The 13,239-nt window shown below is 37.0% G+C and overlaps 2 protein-coding genes across 2 annotated transcripts in view; both read right to left on the bottom strand.

Annotated features, from left to right (window-relative positions):
• The window catches only part of ca10b (carbonic anhydrase Xb), a 34,475-nt gene extending 28,670 nt beyond the window's left edge, over window positions 1-5,805 (bottom strand). Inside the window, exons 1-2 of the mRNA XM_079823571.1 lie at window positions 5,397-5,805; window positions 3,315-3,389 (exon numbers count right to left, since the gene is read on the bottom strand). Coding sequence (XP_079679697.1) covers window positions 3,315-3,389; window positions 5,397-5,454 — 133 coding nt within the window. The 5' untranslated portion in view covers window positions 5,455-5,805. The remainder of the gene's footprint in view (window positions 1-3,314; window positions 3,390-5,396) is intronic.
• Window positions 5,806-7,022: 1,217 nt separating this feature from the next.
• Window positions 7,023-13,239, bottom strand: part of itga3a (integrin, alpha 3a) — a 38,143-nt gene continuing 31,926 nt past the window's right edge. The window contains exons 18-21 of the mRNA XM_079810860.1: window positions 9,041-9,136; window positions 8,747-8,872; window positions 7,998-8,105; window positions 7,023-7,278 (exon numbers count right to left, since the gene is read on the bottom strand). Of these exons, the coding sequence (XP_079666986.1) occupies window positions 7,108-7,278; window positions 7,998-8,105; window positions 8,747-8,872; window positions 9,041-9,136 (501 nt within the window). The 3' untranslated portion in view covers window positions 7,023-7,107. The remainder of the gene's footprint in view (window positions 7,279-7,997; window positions 8,106-8,746; window positions 8,873-9,040; window positions 9,137-13,239) is intronic.

Below are 13,239 nucleotides of genomic sequence, written 5' to 3'. Positions count from 1 at the left end.
AGTTATGATCTGCAATACTTTTTTGAGCAACTAGGCTAGATACATGTATATTTATTAAAGAGCCATACAGACACCTGGTGGGTAATGGCATTACAAATGAAAATTATTATTTTTCTAGCCACAACATGACTCTAATTTGCCTCTTTGAATTGGAATTCTCTATTTTAACCCTAATTACTACACTAAATGTAATATAAATAATACAAATATTAGAAGAAAAATATTTTAAGTGGTCATCAATTGACAATAATTATTGCGCAAATTTAACAAATTGTTGAACAGTATTTAGTACCAAAAGATCTCCTCAAAATATTCAATAAATATTATTGAACTAAAATATAGAACATTTATTTAATTGAAAAATAGTTAAGGTGTATGGTCACATTTGACCATCAATGAGTATGAGTGTGAGCAATTAGTAAGGAATATCTGAGGGCTAAATACAAGAAAAACATTAATGTTAACAATGTTGCATCTCCATCACTCTCCAAAATAAAACGATCCTGTAAATATGGTTGACGTAATAATTAATGCACACTATGCTGTACTGTTTACCAAAACAAAACACCTGTATAGTGAAGCTGTTGTGTATCCGCTTAAGCCATTCAAATGTATTGACACAGCGCTAGAAGTATTGAGAGCTCCATGAATCATGTGACCGCGCGCGCCGCCGTGAGATGAAAGCATGTCGCAACGGCTCTGGCTTTTGTTGTGCCTCATTAAGTGCGCCAAAACGATATGTATTGTTTGAATTTCGTATTAAAACTTTTAAAAAATGTAAAAACGTACACTTTGTTTAATATCAAAAGCAGGTTTGGCAATTTGGCGTGAGATTAAGTTGGGCAGAGTGAGACTGTGGGACAGGGCCTAGAAGCGTGTGTATCACGCCAAATGCGTGAGAGTTGGCAACCCTGGTGTATTTGAGGTGAAAAATGATATAAATACTTTTCGGTTTCTCGTGTCTTAAGACATCATTAGCCACGCAACATTTACATGCGCAATTTTTTGTCATTCCGATTAAAATCATTCCGATTGAAAGATTCGGTGGACTGTTTACATGAGACGTTATCTAAACCGATCTGGTGTTTACAAGTGCTGAGTTTCAGTAGGAATCATTGACATGCGCACACAGTTTGTCTGCCGCCTCAGATTCGTTACGTATCGTGGATCAATAGTTCTGTGTTGGTAATTTTTATATTTATTTATTTTTCTGTGGGCGGACATGCAGTAGTTTAACCTAATTTATGTCCTATACAATGGCTATTTCAACAGCTGTGAATGATGAATGCGGAATCAAAAATGAATTCAATTCATTTATTTTGAAAAACACAAAATTAAAAATAAAATGCACTCAAATTATTAATAAAAACATAGGATATACGGTGAAACATGAATGAAGCATTCAAGACGTGCTCAGCATCATTACTAGTAGTACTAAACGTATATATTTCAGATGATTAAGGAAAGATACCATAATCACAAAGGTATAAATATTAACAAAAGTAATTAAAGTAGACTGTGGGTAATGTTACTTAACCAATTTGAAGCAGTTGTTGAATTTTTTTTTTATAGCTAACTTGACTAACGAGAAACAGAGAGCAGCTTGAATGTTCCCCGTTGAAATGGCAGCTCTCAACGGCCACCAGGACTTGTATAGTTTTATAAAAGCTATTTATTATTTGTCGTAAAGTGTAAGAATCACCACAGAAAAATAAATTATTCTGTCAGGCGCAGTTGAAGCCTAGGACAAACGCTGTCAAGATGAGATGGTGTAGCCTGGCTATGTCTGTGTCATTATTCCAACATCATGTTCATAACATGTTACGAAATAAAAAGTTTAATACCTCAGAAAAATGAACTTTCCTCTCTTGTCAACATTAGACTGGTGTGAGCGCGGCGCACGCTCTTCAGTTGAGGAGGCGCGCGCTGTATATCACGTCACAGAAAGACATGCGCTCAAAGTAATCGGATCAGATCGTTTACATGGTGGAATTTTTCGTTTGATCGGTTCATGAAAAGGTTTATCCCACCCCTCTCAAACCGATTACAATTTCATTCGGTTTGGCCATTTTTATTCCGATTGAGGTGTTTATATGGAGTATTTTTATTCGGATTGGACTTTTAAACCGATTACAGTGCTCCATGTAAACGCACCTAATGTGTCGTCACGAGCCACAGGGTTTAATATGGATTTGTCTGTGCATGTTTTTTTAATCTTTTTTTACTCTCATAGATGCACGTTACCATTCACATCCATTATACCAGGGGTTTTCAAACTGGGTCCTCCAGAAGGTTCCAAGGGGTCCCCAGAAAATGTTTAGAGGGTTAAAAAACAAAGCAAAAATGAATAAAGTCTACCGAACATTCTAACTGTTTAATTTCTAAATGTTTCTCTCCTTTCTTGCCGTATATGTACTTTCCAAAATTGCATATGTTTGCTTTGTATCTTCCTAGAGAGTTTTTCTCACTATAGTCCCCTTTATCTCGCTCACTAGGGTTGTAAGGCTGTCTTCTTAACGCAGTACGTAAGCTGCTTGCATACATTTATTGTGAAAGTTGCTTATACAAATACTTTTTAATTGAAAATGTTCTTCTTCAGGTTTATACATCCAACAGTAAGCATAGCCAATTAAAGGTTGGAAACAATATGTTGTATTTACAATGTCACACTTACTTTTTATCTAACCGTTTAAATGATTTTCATACATAAAAAAAGATATAGATGGATTTTAGGAAGGGGGTCCCTCATAAAAGGTTCATCATATTTGGTGGGTTCTTGATGGCATCATAAAGTTTGAAAACCCCTGCATTATACGACTGACAGACTGCAACGGTTGGAGTTAAAAAATCTTAATTTGTGTTCTACTGAAGAAACAAAGTCAACGGGGGTAAGCAGCAATTTTCATTTTTGGGTGAACTATCCCTTTAAGTTCCCCTTTAAAATAACTTCCATCTTGCATGTATCATTTAGCAATCTTAAAAGTATCAGGCCAACTAATCTAGTGAAATGTAAGCACTATAAACTCCCCCATTTAATCTCTCAATTATAATGCAGCATGTGCAAAGTACTGTTAAATAGTGTTCACACTGTTTATGCAAAAATCCACCTCCTTCGCACCGTGTATAGATACATTAAACGTGTGAATCAAACAGAATTAAATATTCATTGGCACCCTGGAGTTTTATGTGCTATACGTCAACACACAAAGCCTCCGCACATCTTGCAAGTCTGCTTGTGGCAAGCAGCATTGCTCTTGACAAGACACATTCGGCATACTCTCGCACTGTTTTCTGTTCTGTTTTGAAAGGCTTACCTGGTATAAAGCTCCCTTGGACAAGATCTTTGTATGCCCACCAACCATCGTGCAGCTTTGATGACACTGGCTGTGCTGCGGGGAAAAGAAGAGATTCACACATCACTCACCCACGGCTCTTTGACAATACAGTCACACCTGTAATAGACCCCAGCTCCCCGTGGAGCTGAAGTTCCTGTTGTCGAATGAGAGGATGAAGTTGTCTCTAATGCATCAAGGCACATTTAAAAAGTCTTTTTGAGGCGTTTGACAAAAAAGAAAAAAAGAAAAATGTGCGTGCAAATTTATGAAGTCAATATTTGCCAAGCTACCACTTAATTGCAAGAAGGGGAAGAAAACACATTTGTGAGATGACGACAGGTGCATCCTGGATCCTCTGCTCTGGGCCGTGTTGGCGGAGCCGGAAAGTAGGTCACAGAGGCAGCAGACTCCAGCATTCTGGATTCACTCTGTTATCTCACACATCACTATTCCCCTCACCTCTCTCCCTCTGGCTTCAGGCTGCAGCTTGCATCATATCCACTGCCAAGTCAAGCACTCAGGGCTGCTCTTTAATATACCACACCACAGCTCTACTCTCAAGCCAGGTTGCTTTGATGTGCCCGTCATGAACGGGGCGGAGGATTGGAACCCAATTTGCTTCCACCCCAATTTATCGACATCTGTATCTAAGCTAGTGCACTTTCACTTATATGACGACTCGCAGGATGCTGCCATTTCTGAGGCTACAGTATCTCGAAGCATCGAGAGCCACGGATTTGCTGTAAGTGCAGGTGCAGAGATTCACGAAATGCTGACACTCGATTGAGCCCCGCTAGCCATATATCCTCTCTGTTGTGTGTGGCTCCCTGCGTGCACTGAGCGATATTGAACTGAACATAAAAAGGGCTCGTATATTATTTTACACTGCACGGTTTTGACACGCACGAGTCACTTTGATATTATTGGCTGGAATGAGGAAAATAATCCCCATGCATTTAACCAGGTGGCTTGGTTTTGATTTTCCTCACACTCATAGTCTCTTCTGTACTAGACTGACCTCCTTTCATACATATATTACGGGCTTTTGTGTAGAAAGCCTTTGTGCACATATCTCGCTCTTTGAAGATCTAACTTGTGTCAGGACTTTATAGATGCCCATCCCCAGGAGCAAGGATGACGTCAAACTCAGAATTGGCAAAACAAACTGGGTACTTCAATAGTGCAAAAGAACACCATAGACTCCAGAAGAGATGCTCATGCCTCACTGACAACCTCTCTACATTGTTTTTCTTTTTGTCCCTTTTTATTTCTTAGGGAAACTTGGAGTATGACCAAAGGATTGAGAACTCTGCTGAAAAGAAAGCAGGTGAAACCAGTCTAAGGTGGTTTGCTGGACACATCTGGCTGGCTTTAAAAGGGTTTCGGCACTTTTTAGCCGATTAGGCTGGCACATTACCTGGATCACATCTGTAGACCAGCTTGGCCAGGCTGGGAAGCCATTTTAAACCTTGTTAAAGTCCAGCAAACTATCTTAATCTGGTTTAAGATGATATTCTTTGAATCTCTGTTCGTTGTCGTTGTTGTTGTCTTTAAAAAATAATACAAGAAAACATAGCTATGCAGGAAATTGATTGTTTTGGGGGAAATCCCTGCTGTTCCATTTAAAATCTTTTCATTTTTGACATGATGACCTTGTTGGGGGGAGAAAAAACACACAAGCTAAAATCAGCCTATCTGGTCTCAGTCTCATAAACTATTCTGTAGACTGGTTTTAGACGGGTTCTGGGTACTTTTCAGATTGGCTAGACCAACATTAAGCCTGCATTAACCAGCTAAAACTAGCAAACCATCTTTAGTCTGGCTTCAGATTGTTGTTTTAAGCAGGACAGTCAGTAAACAATCGCTTCAGACAGTAAATATACAGCATTTTGTTACGAGAAAAGAAAAAAGAAAAAGGACACATTGAATGTAATAATTATGTAGCTTTGGGTGTTTATGCATTGCAAGCATAATGACAATTCCGCTAGTCTATTATCAACACAGCTGCCAGCAGCTACATCTTAAGCATCCTGAGAGTGAGTTTTCATGTGAGCAGTTTACCTTCTACAAAGATGACATTAACGTTGAGAATCAGAATGAACTCCCAAACGTGCGGCATTCTTCATTTAGTCCATCAGGTAATAATTAACTTGATAACACTTGGTCAAAGTCTGAAGCGTCATTCCCCGCGAGCGACGCTGACTCGCGCGCTCCCGTCACTCTCAAATATGATGAACATCGTCCTCTCCAAAAGATGCGACCCACCGCTCAGATTTACGCTGTAATTTACTAAACGATAGACCACTCGACAGTTCACAGCGTAGAAACTTGCAAGTCCAGACACCGACCTGTCAGCTGGTGTCGTGAAAACCAAATCAGACCGAACCAATGTCTTTATTTATCCTTGTTTGTGCTGTTAGGTTAGTCGTGGATGGTGTTTGCGGCGTTACCTGACAGAGCGCGCGGATCTGAGGTTTAGCGCGTGCTAATCCCCCTGCAGGCGGGGCTCGCGCTCCCGTGACGCTCGCTTGAGAATGCGGTTAGTTTTGACATCTATTCAAACTCTAATGCAATTACTTTCCTGCTGGTGTGAGGCTTAACAGGATTAGAAATCATCACATTTCTGTTCATTACTTACAAAATTAGTAACATGAGCGCGTATTAGGGGAAAACATGCAATCAGTGTCTTTTTATTAAGATATCACTTTATTTATTTATTTACTAACACAGATTTGAGAGCTAATTAATGCACACGCTTTAAACATAAAAAAAAAAGATTTACAGGACTTATTTTCAACAAATTAACGTTTAATTTATAGCCTACATGTAGCCTAAACAAGATCCACGTAATTATTAAAACGTTAAAATAATTAACTATAAAAACATCCACAACATCATGACTCTTGACTCTTAAAAGACAAATTGAATTGACATATGTACATCATACACAAACACCCACAATATCTAAAAAAAGACTATGAAATTCATTAACAAGAATCAGGGCATGTTACACATCAGGCACCACTACAGCATCTCAGAGTGGAGCTAAAACAGGCTGAATTTGAGATTGGGTCTAGTCCCAATTGCATAGGCGAGGAATATTTGTGTGTGTCTGTTTACTTCTCGTGTGGAACAATTCACATTTGGTAGATGTTCGTTTTTTTATATATATATTTCACAAACGTGACCTGATGCAAGATAAAAAATATATAAAGCAAGAACCACATAAAAGGATGAAATGGTGAGTCATGATTGGGCAACAGATTTTAGCACTATCGGAAAGTCTGAAGAGAAAATTCAGTGCTATTTTCAGTTAGGGCACATAACTTACAAAATCCTCACACAGATAAATGTGTAAGAACTAAAATACAAAACACAACCTTGAGCTAAACAGTAAATTCACACTGATTTTGCATTACATTCATTGATGTTTGAAGGTTTGGTGATATATTCTACATTATCTTGGTGACAAATCACCAGAATGTGGAACAACAATGTCATCTAGTTATCTTTTTGTCAAAATGTATCATTCAAAAAACACAAAAAACATCCTTGTTGAGCCCTCCAGCATACATAGTCCATGTATTCAGTTAAAAATAAACTGTATTATCAGTTCATATAGCAGTTTTATATGAACATGCTCATTTGTATCGGTTATCCAGATGAAGTTCCGATGATCAAATCAGGTAGATTTGCATTGATTCAGATAATAAATGTCTGTAAACGTCCATTCCACTGTCTAAGGGAGACAGAGAGTTTGAGAGTGCATTCATCAGTAGTACTGTTTCTTTTCAGTCCAGTTTGTGATCCAGTGTTTCTTGTTGTTCGTCGAGTCCACAATCAAAAATCCCTGGTTTACCTGGTACTGTTCCTTCTTGCAAATCTTCACGCCTTGGTATTTTGCCATAGTTCGGAAGTAGACAGCCCGCTTAAAAAAGCCACTCTGCGAGAAAACATAAGTGCATTGTGAGCGAGGCGAGCATCTTACCACAGAATGTATCAGAGAAGCGCCTTGAATGAAGTAGTTTATGAGATTACAAGACTAACATTATATAGCAACTGAGAGCAAGCATTCTTTAAACTCGAGTGAAATTATGAAGAGAGCAGACTATTATGAGAGAGAATCTGTAAAAAATGTGTGATAAATTCTGCGGCAGATTGTGAAGGGGGAAAGGAAAGCTTGTTATCTCTGTAAGAGCAGTTGTGATCAGAAGCAGTTTGTTGCCTCAGTTGAAAGCAAGCCCTCAAACGGCAAAAAAGAATAGAACGTGGTAATGCAGAAGGAAGTTATTAGTCTTGTCAAAGCAAGAAAAGGCGTTCAGAAGTTGGATTAAAGCAATATACAGTTCATGTTTTAAGACATCATTCTATCTCCAAGATAAAAGCATCCCAAGCCTGAGGACATAACACAGAGCCTCACATATCAATTTGTTCCAGGGGAAAAAAACAACCTCTAGTGCTTTTGAGAGCAATGATGAGAGTCTAAAACAGACGAGGCAAGTGTTGTGTCTCAAAAGGGAGGAGGAAAGACAGTATTAGCAGAGCTTGCATGGAATATATTATTGTTAATCAAGCCAAGCGTTTTAGCTGGGGAGCTGTTGGCTGTGGCACCTACGGACTTTGCTATTTGTGTCAGAGGCCCACAAAAGCCAGCGAATCTCAGTCCTCCTCTGTAAGGCGGTCATTTTCTGATGGCTGTGTTTTCATTTCTGCTTTCTGGGCCTTGGCCTCATAAAGCTCTCTGGTGTTGGCTCTCTTGAAGAAACCACACTGGGGAACAGGATTCAGATATGAGCAATCAAACAAAACACAAGACAAGATGGCTGGAGAAAGTGATCTAGGCTTGACTCTGCTCTTCTGGTACAAATGTTGTGATATATGTGTGATGTATTTAAAATGATCATTTAAAATATACCCATACCCTATGTGCAGCATCTACCTGTATCTACACCGTAAAAGTAACTAAAGTAAAAAAATAAATACATGCAAAATACTGTAAAAAATGTGTTTTGTGAGGAAAACAAAAGCAGGACATTTAAATCTGTAAAATCGATATTCTATTTAACAAGAACATACACATACTTACTTTCACAATATAATGTGGTTATTTTTAGTGAAAAAATATTTAGTTTGTCTGTGTAACCGTTCACTATATAGTTAACGGGAATATATGATTGGTTAAGTTTATAGGCAACAAAGTGCCATCACGAGTGCCTGAAAAGTTGGCTCACAGAAAAAGATGATTCAAATGTATAGCAATATATCTTTGATTCTTAAAAAACAAACTTCACACTTTGTTTATGGTGTTAATGAAGTAAAACTAAGTTGTTTGTGTCACTCCATCCAGAATAACATGCAGATGTGAGAACAAAAGGAACGTGTGAAATATAGAAGCACAAAAAGTTCTGCACCTTCCACAGAAGGATGACAATCAGGCCCAGCAGAATCACTCCAGCCAGCACTGACACAATGATGATCCACAGAGGCGCTTCATACGGAAGCTCTTCTGACACTGCAGGCTCTATTTCTACTGTAAACTAAACAGAGAAAAGATGTTTACTGTCATTAATCTCGAATGCACCAGAAAACATATACAGGAAAATTGCCTCATTTTAATAATTATTTGATTTTCCCTCACTTATGCTAAATGTATGCAAGCGAGAGTTCCAGATAGAAGAGGAAACTTGGAGATGTTGAGTTTGTACCTCACGGGTGATATTGTCCATCTTGATGGTTGGTTTGTCTGTTTTTAGTCTCAGTGTGGCACTACCAAACGCATGTACTCTTACAGCATTGTAATCCTGTAAACAGAGCAGCACAAATGTTATTTTCATGACTTTAGAATGAGTATCATGTACAGTAAGGGGTTTCAAGCCCTTCCTGGAGCTTCCCCAGTATGGGGAATGATTTCCATAATGATTTCTTCATTTGGAATATGATCAAAGATTGTGCATGTGAATAATAATTGTGAAAAATAGAACATTTTCACTCTGTTCAAATGAACAAAGTGTGACTTGAATAAAGATTAGTTCATTTTGCTGAATGAAAGACTCAATGAGAGACTAAAATTATCTGATTTTCCCATATTGGACACACTCTGCTCAGGTCATGGAGTAGTCTACGGGACACATCTAAAATGTCCAGGATCCAGGAACAGTTAATGACAAAAACCCTTACAGGGCTGCGTTTCCCAAAAGTCTTGTTACTTCTATCCACTTAGGCCTATGGTTTCCTTTTGGGAAATGCAGCACTGCACAGTAACAGCTGACAAATAAAAATAAAATAAAAAGTTGCTAAAATTAATGCAAATAAGTCATTTTAACATTCTTCAATGTATTTCACACTGTAGATCATAATTACATTTTAAACTTGCACATTCACTGGCTCCAAAAAGCATTTGAAAATGTAGTTAGAAACGTCTGAATGTCACTGTCAGTATTATACAATGTTAATATTGTATAATTAACAGTATATACATTTATTTATTTTTATTGAAAGTGATTAATAGTCTTATTCAGCAATGACTCATTAGATTGATCATATGTGACAGTAAAGACATTAAAAATGTCAAAAATCAAATATTTCTATTTCAAATCAATGATTTTCTTTCTCTTCATCAAAGAATCCTGAAAAAAAAAATCCTGGTTTCCACAAAAATATTAAGCAACTGTTTTTAACATTGGTGATAATAATACATGTTTCTTGAGCAGCATATTATCATATTTCAATTATTTATGAAGGATCATGTGACACTGAAAACTGGAGAAATGATGCTGACATCACATAAATAAATTACACTTAAAAATGTATTCAAATAGGCCTAATATTTTATGGCTGTCAAATCGATAAAGCATGATTAATCACATCTGACATAAAAGTTTGTGTTTATCTAATAGGCTTACTCTAGTAACACATCAGTGTACATTTTCAACAATATAGGCTTTTTTACACCTTTCTCGTTCTCACTAATTCAAGCAACAATTCAAAAGAATAGCTTTTTATGCAAAACCGCGCAAGTGCATAAGGTGGATTACAGCAGTGTGAGCACGGACGGTGACAAAGCTTGCACGCAAAATATAAACCTGCAGAAATAACAAACACCAAACATGAGCACAAAAAATATGATTGAAAAAAAAGTTGACTTTTGCCTCAATAAACTCCTAATATACTGCTTATTAATAGTTAGTAAGGTAGTTTTGTAGCGTTTAGGTTAGGCATTGGGTAGGATTAAGGGATGAATAAGGTCATACAGAATATAAGGCATTAATATGTGCTTTATAAGTACTAATAAACAGCCAATATCCTAGTAATATGCATGCTTATAAGCAACTAGTTAATAGCAAGAATTGAACCCTAAAATAAAGTGTTAACCGCAAGTTTTTTTCTGCACGTGCCTTGTAATGTGCAGCATTATTCAATGAGTTGTAATTTTGTGTGAAACAGGAAGCGTTACCTTTACATCAGGGTTTCTCAACCTTTTGCCTACTGCGACCCACTTTTTTTTGGTATGCCAGTCATACGACCCACTAAGGCTGGAAATAAATAAATAACTTACATTTTAGACCTAGGCTACACCGTTTGCTTATTATAATTAATTTGGTAACACTGTACAATAAGGTTGTATTAGTTAACATTAGTTAATGCATTAGTTAACATGAACAAACCAAACACCTCTGTTCAGCATCAGTTAATCTTTGTTAAAATTAGTTCATAAAAATACAGCTGTTCATGGTTTGTTCATGTTAATTTCACAGTGCATTAACTAATGTTAACAATATTTTAATAATGCATTAGTAAATATTGAAATTTACATTAACAAATATAAATAAATGCTTTATAAGTGCAGTTCATTATTAGTTCATGTTAACTAATGTAATTAAACAACGTTAACTAATGAACCTTATTGTAAAGTGTTACCATTAATTTCACGAAAACACACTTTTTCCAATAATTAAGCAGACTATGAGGCAAACTGATTTATTTATTTTTACTCACATTAATGTGAAATTTGAGACTGCCGCTCTGAAACGATGGTATCCAGATTCGGTGGAATTGGGGAAAGGGCCACTCGTAGTGTTGCACTCAAACTAGCTGTTGTCAGCCTATTCTGCTTTTCGTTTTCGTTGTAGTCACTGTTGAAAATCCTGATGCATTTTCTCAAGCTAACAGCCCGTGGCTGCGTACAGTATAACAGGTCTGACATTGTGTGCTGTGTCAGGGCTCTCAAGTTCTCTTTAAAAGTTTGGAGTGAGATTGCATCTGTTAGGGGAGGAGCCACTCAAATATTTATACTCAATATATATACTCAAATATTTTGCAGCAGCGGCCCCTACCTATTCATAATTGACCAGCACAAATAGAAATGATGTCGCTTGTTGACTAAAGTGCCTGTTCTTTTGCCTGATGCCCTTTACTTTTTACATGCCTGTTCACACCTTGATGGGCACATGAGTTCTCCTGTCTGCAAACAGAGCACCAGTAGTAGGAGCTGGTGGTGCCTATAATCAATGGTCATTTAGTTGACCACTCACTTAAAAGTACACCTATAGGTGGCTACTCCACGTAATGCCTTCTTGTTCACTGACTCATCCACTGTCTCCTCTATGGTCTCTTTCTCCCCTACCTTCTCCACTGTTTCTGCCACCACCTCTTCCACAGTCTTCTCCTCTGATCATATTGTACACACACACACACACACACACAGTTTAAATTTATTGGACCAACTAAAGAATTTTGTTGTCCTTTAACAAACTGAAACTAAATAGTCTTTATCAACTTCTTGCTGGCATTGTTTTTATGTACAGTACTTTTCCACAGTCTCTGTTGTTATTGACTTCCAAACAGTTTCTAGTTTTTCCCAATAACTTGCTTTTGATTAAACGTTTGTGCAATCTATCTTTGAATCCACTAAATCCTGAATATTTTCAAAAGGATTCAAGTCCGGACTTTGACTTGGCCAACTGTGACTAAAGAGCTTATTGGTGGATTAACCATTACAGAAACATAAACAATTATTTTGATAATCACCAATACTGTTAGTTTAGGGCAGCTGTGGCACAAACCTTACATTGGGTGGTGGTCTAATAAATTTGTTAAGCTATATACACACACACATATATTATATAAACACAAACCTCGCGATTACGATTTGACAGCACTATTTCATAATATTATAGTTTTTACTGTATTTTTCATGAAAGAAAATGCATCCTAAGGGGCTTATTGAAAATATCTAATATCTAAATCTAGTATATATTATAAACATAAATAATTCACAAAATAATTTTGGTAGGTTTTAGATTATAAAACAATATATACTATGTATCATTATTTGCCCATTTTATGGTTGTCAATGTTAGTGGAACATTTTCAAAGTTAATGTGAAGAAGAAAAACACAAAACAAAAAAAATCACATTGGAGCCAGTTAAAAGTAATGGCTTAGAAAAGTGAAGTTAGTTCTGAGAAAAAGTCTAGCATTACTTGTTTGCAGATGCCACTTTAGTTTGATATTATGTTTCTAATGTGGTTTTTAGGTCTATGCTTGGGGCCGCTGTGACAACTTTAAGCCAAAGTATATGGTGTATTCTGAAGAAGACATGGGGTCCGTTCTTCGTACCTCGCTTAATACATCTGAGATGATTTGACAGATCCCAGATCTTTTAATCGTGATAACTGATCTCTGGCTAATTTGATTCTTCAAACTAATTAAAAATATTAAAATATAAAATATAAATTAAAATATCTGGATTAAGTTGTCTAAGATTACTGCGTGTTCCTGTGTTCACCGAAGAGGGGCAATGCAGCGATTGGCTGGCGGCAAGACAGCAACGTAATGACATCATATAATTAAAAAAGCCACCTGGCAAAAAACTTGACAAATTAAAAACTTTATAAGGAAACCAA

This window comes from Gobio gobio, assembly GCF_949357685.1.
Source record: "Gobio gobio genome assembly, chromosome: 1".
NCBI classification, from domain to species: domain Eukaryota; kingdom Metazoa; phylum Chordata; class Actinopteri; order Cypriniformes; family Gobionidae; genus Gobio; species Gobio gobio.
This window is presented reverse-complemented; position numbering and strand designations above follow the sequence as displayed.